The 10,124-nt window shown below is 56.8% G+C and overlaps 1 protein-coding gene across 1 annotated transcript; it reads left to right on the top strand.

Moving 5' to 3' along the window:
* Positions 1-339: 339 nt before the first annotated feature.
* On the top strand, positions 340-7,920 carry ANKRD16 (ankyrin repeat domain 16; the record flags this gene model as incomplete). The annotated part of the gene is made up of 5 exons (XM_035311046.1): positions 340-697; positions 2,920-3,140; positions 5,449-5,491; positions 6,491-6,599; positions 7,534-7,920. Coding segments are annotated over exons 1-5 (1,074 nt in total), but the record flags the coding sequence as incomplete, so codon positions are not given.
* Positions 7,921-10,124: the final 2,204 nt, after the last annotated feature.

A 10,124-nucleotide genomic window follows, 5' to 3' on the forward strand; every position in this document is an offset into this window, starting at 1 on the left:
ATTAATTTCCTGAAGGAAAAATGAAAGTTTTGGTGGTCCCGCCTGAAGGGAAAGTTTCTGGTTCGGGTTGTTTTGGGTTGGTTTTCTTCTCCTTTTCCCTGAGGAAGAAGGAAGCTTCTGAGGGAAAAATAACACTTCTGGTTTCCCTGAGGAAAACACCTGGGAAACTTTGAGTACCCCCGAGGAAAAATGAAATCCCCGCGTCCTCCAAAAGCCCCAAATTCTGCTTTTCCGGGCCAGGCAGAGGGAGGAAACCTCAGCTCCCCCCCGGCAGCCATTTCCCTGAGCAAAACCCCTCAGCGAGGGGCTGCCTCACGGGGGTCTACGCCAGCACCTCCCATCCCTAACCCTGCCTTTCCCCTGCTTCTTCCAGGTCCCCAGGCATGGCGGAAGAGCCTCGTCTCTTCAAGCTGGCCCGTCGGGGGCAGCTGGAGCAGCTGAAGGACGCTCTGCGACGCGGGGACGCCGGCGGGCAGCGCTGCGGGCGCTCGGGGGACACGCTGCTGCATCTCGCCGCCCGGCACGGCCACCTCCACCTCCTCGCCTGGCTGCTGGAGGAGCTGGAGCTGGACGTCGAGGTGGCCAACGGCGATTCCAAGAGGCCCCTCCACGAAGCCGCCTCCATGGGCCACAGGGAGTGCGTCTCCTACCTCCTGGCCAGGGGCGCCAGCGTGGATCCCTTGAAAAGGGGAGACTGGTAGGTGGGCGCCGGGCTTCGTCTGGAGCCGTAGCCGAACCATTTTGGTCCGTCCAGCAAAGGTCTAGAGGGCAAGATGCACGAGGAGCAGCTCAGTTTGCTCGGTTTAGAGGAGGTCGAGGGGAGACCTCAGCTGGGCAACGCTCTCAGGCATCTGGTTTGGTTTTTGGGTGGCCCTCTGCGGAGCCAGGAGTTGGACTCGATGATCCGTGTGGGTCCTGTCCAACTCAGGATATGCCTCCAGGGGTGCAAATATTGTAACTTAATTCCAGCCCTCTCCCTGTTCCCCCCCCATTTATCACCGAGGTTGTAAATTACTGCTTCCTCAGCAGATCTAATTCCAAGAGATGCACTCAAGAGCTTTTATTCTTCCCCGCTCTCCCATTTGATGGGAATGAGTGATGCTGATTCACTTTTTGAAGTCCCTTTCCTCTGAAACTGTAATAACAATCACAAACATCATTATTTTTTAAGTTGTTTTATTTCAATTTCTTCATCTTGGGTCAGATTTGCTGCTGATTAAACAATAACCTCGTGACCCAAGAAGCAGCTCGTTCCTTCAGGGCTTTTTTTTTTTCTGCCTGCCTGGTGAGTAACGCACCATCGAAATGATGAGTGAACGAGCACTGGGAATAAAAAAAAAAACACCAAGCTCTGTTCCACGGGCGTGCAATGGGCCTGGCTAATAAAAATCACCACGTAGCTGTCAGGTTCCTCTCCCTCCCTGCCTGCCACCTTGCAAAAGAAAGCCAACGCCTTTCTGAAGCTGAAGCAGCACGAACGCGAAGGCGGCGCGGCCCGCTCTCGTTAATTAGAGGATGTGCCAGCATCGAGCTGACATCAGGGGGAGCAGAGGAAGGCAGAGATTTCACGAAACGCGCGCGGACGTTTGTGCAAGCCTGGCTTCCTGGGACAGGCCTGCAGCCCTACCCCTGCCGTCCCCAGCAGACGTGTGTCTGATCTCTTAAAAATCTCCCTCGCTGAAGCTTTCACCTCTTCTCTCAGCGCTTATCTGGCCGTAAAATTGCGACGTTTATCCTGACGTCGAAGCCAAGCCTGTCACGGCTTTTTAGGCCCACGAGCTCTTTTGTTCAGCGGGAGGAGTTCTCGTGCTGTTTTTCTGGATGTTTTTGTTTGTTTTTATGATGCTTTATTTCGTCTCTCAGCTGTTGTATTGGGGGTTAGTGAAGACGGGATGGAGCATCTCCGTGCCGGAGAGCTCTTCGTCGTTCCTGGGGCAGCTCGAGCTTTCTGCCCAATCTGTGCACCCCCAGAGGATTAGGTGAAGGTTTTTAAAGAATTAAAATGGAGAATGCAGCTCGCGCCTGTGGCCGTTAAACCTTTACCGTTCCTAACGCCCTGCTGCTTAGATAACGTGGCAGTTGAGGAAAACGTCCTGGTGCTAGTGAGGCCAGCGGAATTAGTCCCTGAAATAGAGTTAAACGCAGGAGATGTGGGTTCACCACCTCGAGTAACTCACGCTTTGCCCTTGGGGTAAACCCTCAGCCAACGCCCACCTCCCTGGTCCCCTGGAGGAGCCGGGGTGGTTGTTAACGTGCAGCGCTTGGGTTACAGGCGTGAAAACACCGCCACTGCTGGATCTGGGGTTGGGGGCAGGGCAAGGTGCGCTGTTGGCCGTGGTTATTTGGCAGAGGGACCTGCTGACCTGGTCTCCCAGGCTCCCACGCGCAATCTGAGGTCGTGGGATGGAGAAGATGCTCTGCCGGGCAGCTTGTAGAAGTCTTAAATACCAAAGGTTGCTCCCTGAAATACAGAACGGGACAAACCTCTGAAAAGCTTCCCTTTCAAACCAGCTGCTCTGGCTCCAGCCAGGCTCAGCAGACCCCCAGATAACCCAGGCGATGCATTTGCACGGATCCCACGTTCCCTGCGTGAAAGGGCAGCGCTGTAAAATCTCACAGGTCTGTGGGCAGCACGGGGTGAACCAGGCTGAAGCATCCGAATGCGGGTGAGACGCTAAAATGCCCAGCTTCTGCTTGGGGAAGGTCTTCGCCCTCAGCCAGCGACGTCTCCTACCTCAAAGGGGTTTTTAGCACATCGTTTTTCCCTCTGGGGAGCTCCCCAGAGGACAGCTAGGACTGACTACAGGTGCTACGCACGGCTTCAAAGCATCCCTTCGTGCTCAGCTGTTAGAACAAAAGCCGCCAGGCTCGTGCGGCGCGCTCTCTCTCTCCGTTTTAATCACCTCCCCTTTCGTTTAGGACTCCCCTCATGATGGCTTGCACCAGGCAGAACCTGGAGGTGATCGAAGGCCTCGTGGAGCACGGAGCCGACCCGCTGCTGAAGAACAAGGACGGCTGGAATTGCTTCCACATCGCCAGCCGGGAGGGCCACGTGCAGGTCCTGCGCTGCCTGCTGGCCGCGTCCCCGAGCTGCTGGGACACGGAGAGCACGACCAGGAGGACGCCTCTGCACACGGCGGGTAAGGGGAGCTGGGAGAGGGGGGAGAGCGGGCTGGAGAGCAGAAAGCTGCTCTTATTTCCATCCCTGTATAGCGCGGGGAAGCAGAGTGAGCCTATCTTGATACGAAAACATGGAGAAACGGTTAAATTATCAGCATTAAATGGAGGTGAGGTAAGTGGTGGGCTCTGGTGGCTCACCTCTCTGAGCTGTTGGCTAACAGCACCCTGCTACGTACACGCAGGGTTTCACCTCGGGACAGACGCTCATTTTTAGCTGCTTTGAGGTAAATAAATAGCAGGAATAATTAGGCTGAACGTTTCTTAACGATGTGGCAGAGCTCGTGAGGTTGTCGGGTCCTTGATTCCCGTTCCACTGACTTTTGCCTGTGCCCAAAGCACATTTTTTTTTGTGGTGAATAAACAGCTCTGGTACCTCGGGAGTGCCGCATCCAGGCCAGGAGCGTTTCATGGCCACCCTCCCTCCGTGACAGACCCGAGCTCCCGCAGCTCAGGACGTTCGCAGCGCGTTTCACCTCGCTGGTGCACAAAACCACGAACTGCGCTTGGAAATCCTACAAGATTCCAAGCTCACCTTGGCATTTGAAAAGCCCTAAGACCGGCAGAAAACGTTATCTGTAGGCGTGGCGGGAGGGGGAAGGCCACGGTTACCTGAACCCAGAGGCGCTTTGCATTTGGTTTGTGGCTTTCTGACTCGTTCGTTCCACTGAGATCTGAGCACGGGGCAGCGCCGCTCGAAGCCTAAATTCATCTCCCAAGGCCTGGGAGCAGCAGGCTGGGCGCACGGCCCCTCTCCTCCCTATTTCTTGGGCTGTGGATTTGGGATCAGGAGCAGGCTGAGGACCCTCTTGGGGAACACCTGGAGCTTCAAGTCCTTCCTACCTCGCAGCGTTTGGGCTGTGGGGTTGCGGGGGGCGGCGGTGTGATGCCACCTGGAGGTATCTCCCCCCTCTCCGCTTGATTTTTCCCCACCACAAAGCCAGCGGTGCGGGATTTGGGTCGCTTTCCAGGAGGGGGCACGGACGAGGGCTGGAGGCGATGCTGGAGCTGCCAGGGGAAATCACGTCAGCCCTCCACCAATTTCCATCCCCGGGTGTGGAGATGAGCGTGTTAACCCATGACCAGTCCAGCTGGCTTCCTGGCACGCTTATCCCTGGCTAGATTCTGGGTAATTTTCTCCCCAGCTTTTCTCTCTGGTCGATTCCTCGGGCTTTGCTGCTTCGTATATCCGTAGCCCGAGGCAAGAGAGCAGGGGAGATGCGATGAGAGGAAGCGGAGTGCTGCTGGATCCGAGCGCCGCAGCTTTCTCGCCTCTCTGTTGCTGTTCAAGGGTGTAATTGTGTCGCTTGGGTGGCTTTTTGTTTGTTTGTTTGTTTTTCCAGGCAGCTCGGGTGTTTTAAAGCCTCCATTTCAGGAATCCTTCTCACGGGGAGGCTCTGCCTGTGGTTCCATCAGCTCAGGTGGAGGGGGTGGTAAATGGGAAGGGAGCAGGAGAACGCGGCCGCGCTCAGGGAGGATGGGAACCCTCGCTGGGCTCCCGAGGAGCATCTCTTGCGCTGCCACATCTGAAGGTTACCGCTGTGAACGCGCGTTTGCCAGGGGCTCTTCTGTTGCGTGGAGTAAATCGCCTGATGCTGCAGCTCTGAGCTTGGCTTGATAGCTTTTTTCCTGTAATTTATTAAATTTCTTTTTGCGAAATGACCTGCAGAATGAAAAAAAAAGCCCCATTAAAGCTGTCCGTTCGTTGGTATTACATTAAAAGAAAAAAAGAGGAAGATTTCAGTGTGTGATGTTCAGATCCTCCCCCACTGTTGTTGTTTCTCCTCCGAGCCGCAGTCTCGGCGAGGATGCTTCGTTGGGATGATGAGATGGGAGCGATGGGGAGCCTGAGGGGCTGAGGAAGGGGGGGGGGGGGGCAATGCCAGCAGGCTATTGAGCAGCTCCCGGCTTTGTGTTCTCTCTGCTTCTCCCAGATTTCGCTGCAGGGATTAACGAGCCCTTAGCAAGGAACGATCTTTGTGTCAGCTTAATTACACTCCCGCGCGTGCAGTCTGCAGGTAGAGGCAGACAGCGCTTTTATGCCTGCCTTTTCCCTGCTTTATCTCCTGTTTCCCTGTCGGAACAGGGGTAAGGAAGGCTTGAGACCTGGAGGCAGTGCTTTAATTACAAACAGAAATCAGAGGCTTTCCACGTAAAGCCTCCTGGACCTCCTTCCTGCATCACGAAGGAGCAGAAACACGATTATGTTCCCCCGTAGGCGGCCGGTGGCATGAAACCACAAATTACCGGCGGTTCCTCTCTCTCTTGCAGCGATGCACGGCTGTCGGGACGCGGTGGAGCTGCTCCTGGAGCGGTAAGCACGCTTCCTCCAGCGCCGGCTGCGGGCTCAGCCTCTCCTCTCTTTCCCCGCCTGGTTTCCAGCGCCAGCCACCCGGACACAAAGGGCGTTTCTGCGCTCGAAGCCCAGCTGCACAGCTGCTCCCCGTGCGATCCCGAGGCCGTCTCCGTTTCCTCCTGGCTTTTTCACGGCCGCTGCCGGGCCTTTCTGCTGAGCCCGCTCCCCGGCAGGGCTCAGACCTCGCCGTGCCACAAAACCCCGCTTACATAACTCAGCTCTTCCTCCGTGCTGATTCATTCCCGTTGCCTCCAACGTGTCCGAGGCCCTACGTTAAGAGAAAAGCTTCCTGGCAGCTCGCTCTGGGGGTGCAGCTCCTCCAGGCTTTATTCCCAGGCTCCTGGGAGACCAAGCGAGGTGGCTTTAAACGAGCCCTTGCCCCCAGCCATCCTGAGGCTGGAGCTTTCCTAACCCGATTTGCCCGCTGCCAGAGCTGGAGCGGCTTTCCCCGAGCATCGCAGCACCCGTTAGCCTACTCGTCCTAGCCTCCGTAATTCCTGGTCATGCCTGGCCCAGCATTAACGTAGCCCTGCGATTCGAGCCAGGCTTTCCATTTTAATTCACTCCTCTCTCATTTCAGCGGAGCTTTAACCTCAGTGAGACCCGCGGGCTTTGATTTTGATTTTTTTAAGCGTGGAACTGCTTTATGAGGAGCAGGTTTTCCCCTCTGCCAGCGGCGAGGTCTGTGCGCACCTTGCTCCTCCCAGAACCATCTGTTTGGGGGGCAGGGGAAATGTAAACGACCCGCAGAGCCCGAGCGAGCCAGCTGAGTACCAGCTCTCTGAGCCCCAAATCCCCAGCAGGCCCGTGCCCCGGGCTGTAAAGCCCCGAGGCAGGTTTGTGCGTGGCCTTTGGGCTGGCTTTTTGTCTTTTCCTGGTGCCAACGCGAAGCAGCTGGGACAGGAAGGGTTTTAGAACCACCACCGAAGCTGCCCCCGCTTTTGTCTCCTCTCCCAGGTGCCACTACAAACCGGACAGCAGGGACAACTGTGGAGTCACTCCCTTCACGGACGCTCTCCAGAACGGGCACGTCGACATCGCCCGGCTGCTCCTGGAAAAACACCGGGTAGGTGCCAAAACCCTCGCCTCCCTCCTCCAGGAGGAGCTGAAGCTGCCAGGACAGGCAGGCCGCTCGTAACCAAATCCTACCGAAGCCACGCCGGCGAATTCCCTGAAGATGAGTGAGGTTTTGCCAAGCAAGGGCAGCGGGACTGGGCACCCTGCAACAGGATACGTCCCCTGGCTGGTGAAAGATGATGGAGAGGCAGTGGCAGGGGTGGACAGGGCTTGCTCGGCACGGTGCAGGCTCGGAGAAGGAAACGTGGAACCACACGTTTCAAGGTCATAAACTGGTGGACTTCGCTGTCCATGAGCCTCACAGGGCTACACAGAGCAGCAGAGACATCTTGATGCCCATGTTGTGTGTGAGTGTGTAAATACTTGTTAATTTCAGGAGACGTTTTGGCCCTCGTCTTCGCTCCTGTGGTCCTTACAGTACCAAATACTTGCTTGCATTTTCAGTCTCGCACTTGAGACAATGAAGATGGAATAGATGATTTAATTTCCTCGTGCTGGAGCCCTGGCTTAGAGCCACGAAGCCGGCACTGGAGGCACTAATGGCAGTATAAAACGGCAGTAAAACTTTCTAGGTTTTATAAAACCTCGAGTCATGCCGAGAGGCTGGAAGATATCCGTTAAGATGAGCTCACCGGGTATCACTTCTGTTACCCATCCTGGGTTTGTGTCTTTGTGGTCGCGTTCAGAGGCTCGCAGAAGAGATTTCACGAGCTCCCCCACCCTTCTCCCTCCCTCTACCTGTGTCCAAATTCCCCTCCACCACCACGAAGGCTGGAGACGGGTTGTTTCTTGCTGCTTTCAAGAACCGAAACCCAACGTCTGTGCTTTAACTGAAGAGAATCACCACCAGGAGACTGGTGACTGGCCCTGAGGGTTTGACCAAGCTGTTCATCTCTTCCCCCTCCTTCTCCCCTCTCTTTCAGGCTTGTCCCACAGCCTTGGATGCTCTGGGCGCTCAGCCGCTGCACCGGGCGGCCGTCACGGCGCAGGACGGAGCCATTCGCTTCCTGGTGGCCGAGCTGGGCGTCGGGGTCAACGAGAGAGCGACGGCCCTGCGGCTCACGGCGCTGCACTACGCAGCCAAGGTTGGTCCTGTCCTCGTGCTTCCTCTGCACAGTCTTAAAAACTACCTAAAAGTGCTGGTCCGGATGTTTCCGCTCATGGAGGATTCACGTTCCTGCCTCATCCTCTGTCACAGGCTGCTCCTGGCCAGCCCCGTGCTCCGTTCGATGGTTTTTAGACCCTCAGGAAGCGCGGCCAGCTCTCTGAGTCGCTTTGTTCACCACAAATCCCGCTGGTGGCAGAGGCAGGTGGCACCAGGGCACGGTTCCCTCTGCCACTCACCCAGCTGGCCGTGCCAGGACTTGAGCCACATCTCTGGCGAGCGTTACCCAGCCGATCCGTCCCCTTTGGACCAAAATGTGGTGCTCGGAGGGAGTCTGCCCCGCTCAGTGGGAGCTGTAGGTGTGGAGAGCTCTTCACCAGCGTCTTCTCACTCGCCTGGCAGAGCAGGGATGGATGAATGTGGTGGTTTTACTCAGGTGGGTGGCTGAGCTCCACCACAACCGCTCTCTCACTCCCCCCTCCTCAAAGAGGAGCGGGGAGAAAATACGATGAAAGGGGCTCAAGGGTTGAAATAAGGATGAGGAAATCACGCAGTAATTATCGTGACGGGCAAAACAGACTCGGCATAGGGAGATAAGATTTATTGCCTATTACTAATGAGCTAGAGAAGCGGGAAAACAAAGGGAAGAAACCAAAAGCACCTTCCCTCCATCCACCTTCTTCCACCTCCTCCCCCCGAGTGGCGCAGGGGAATGGGGGGCCTGTAGCGCTTCTTCTCCGCTGCTCCTTCTCGGTCGCTCTCGTCCCCTGTGCTGTGGGGTCCCTCCCACGGGATGCAGTCCTTGCTGAACTGATCCTGCGTGGGCTTCCCACAGGCAGCAGCTCTCCAAGAACTGCTCCAGATACGGGTCCGTACCATGGGGTCCATCCCTCGGGAGCAAACTGCTCCAACCTGGGTCCCCCACGGGCAGCAGCTCCTGCCAGGTCACCTGCTCCTGCATGGGCTCCTCTCCACGGGCTGCAGGTCCGGCCCGGAATCTGCTCCGGCAGGGCTCTTCCACAGGCCGCAGTCTCCATCGGTGCAGGGCCACCTGCTCCACCGTGGCACTCCATGGGCTGCAGGGGGACATCCTGCTTCACCATGGGCCTCACCACAGGCTGCAGGGGACTTCTGCTCCGGCACCTGGAGCACCTCTCCCCCTCCTTCACTGACCTTGGTGCCTGCAAGGCTGTTCCTCACTCCTCTCACTCTCCCAGCCGCTGTGTGGCACAACATTTTTTTTCCCCAGTCTTAAATCTCTCACAGAGGCGTAAAACATCACTTATTGGCTCAGCTCTGGTCAGCGGTGGGGCCCTTACCAAACATGGGGCAGCTTCTAGATCCTTCTCACGGAAGCCACCCCTAATGGCCCCCTGCCACCAAAACCTTGCCACCTAAACCCACTACACTGAAACTGCTCGGATTTTTCTCCTTTTTCTTCTGTCCCGCTAATTTACATCCTGGTGGCTCGGAAGCTGGACTCTGCCAGCACCTCGTTGCGCGGAAAAAGGCTGCCGAGCTGGGAGCCAGCACCTGTTTGTCCCCGGAGGTCAAATTCACTCTGCCCGTGGCCAGACGTGAGAAAAGAGATGTGGAGAGGTGGAGGGGGCTCCCGGTGCTTATCGGCGTCCTTCGCGCTGGAGCTGTTTTGAATTCCAGCCCGAGTTGTTTGAGTTTTCGCCTCCTCTTGTCGCATGCCCACACAGGGAGCTTGGCCTGGAGGGCTGCGCGTCCCGCAACGCTCCCAGGGCATGTGGAGGGGATCCCAAAAACCTCCCTGCTGACCAGGAACCCCCCTGGGTCCCCGCTGCCCGAGGTGAGGGAAGCTCCCTGCTCCCCCCAGCGCATTAAAACCTCGCCAGCTTTAACATGCAGTGCTCAGGGGTCCGTAGCGGGAACGAAGCGGCATCCCCGCGCCTCCTTCCCACAAAAGCATCAATGACGCTTACCGCGAGTGCTGGCAACAGCATTCTCCTCCAGCAGGCCCCAGCCGTGGCGTTTGCTGGCTCCCACAAAGGAAGCCTTTCTCCCAGCTTCCCCTCCTCACGCTCCGAGCGACCCCGCTGAAAGCCCTTCTGGTTGCCAGGGGGACGTTTAACAGCGAGGCTTTTGGGGACTATAACGCGCCTTGGAGGAGCTCCCGGCTCCGTCCTGGGGAGCGATTCGATGGGTTTCTCTCCCTTCCCGAGGCTCGGTGTCGCTTCATATTTACAGCGCTGTTTGTTTGCTGGCGGGGAGCCGAGAGCAGGGGGCAACGTGATGCTATGATTATTTAGGGGGGGGAGGATTCATTTCGGAATTAGAGAATAGTCTAGGTTGGAAGAGGCCTCCAAGATCACCGAGTCCAACCTCTGACCTAACACTAACAAGTCCTCCACTAAACCATAGCCCTGAGCTCTACATCTAAAC

This window comes from Oxyura jamaicensis (assembly GCF_011077185.1).
Source record: "Oxyura jamaicensis isolate SHBP4307 breed ruddy duck chromosome 1 unlocalized genomic scaffold, BPBGC_Ojam_1.0 oxy1_random_OJ70787, whole genome shotgun sequence".
In the NCBI taxonomy this organism is placed as follows: domain Eukaryota; kingdom Metazoa; phylum Chordata; class Aves; order Anseriformes; family Anatidae; genus Oxyura; species Oxyura jamaicensis.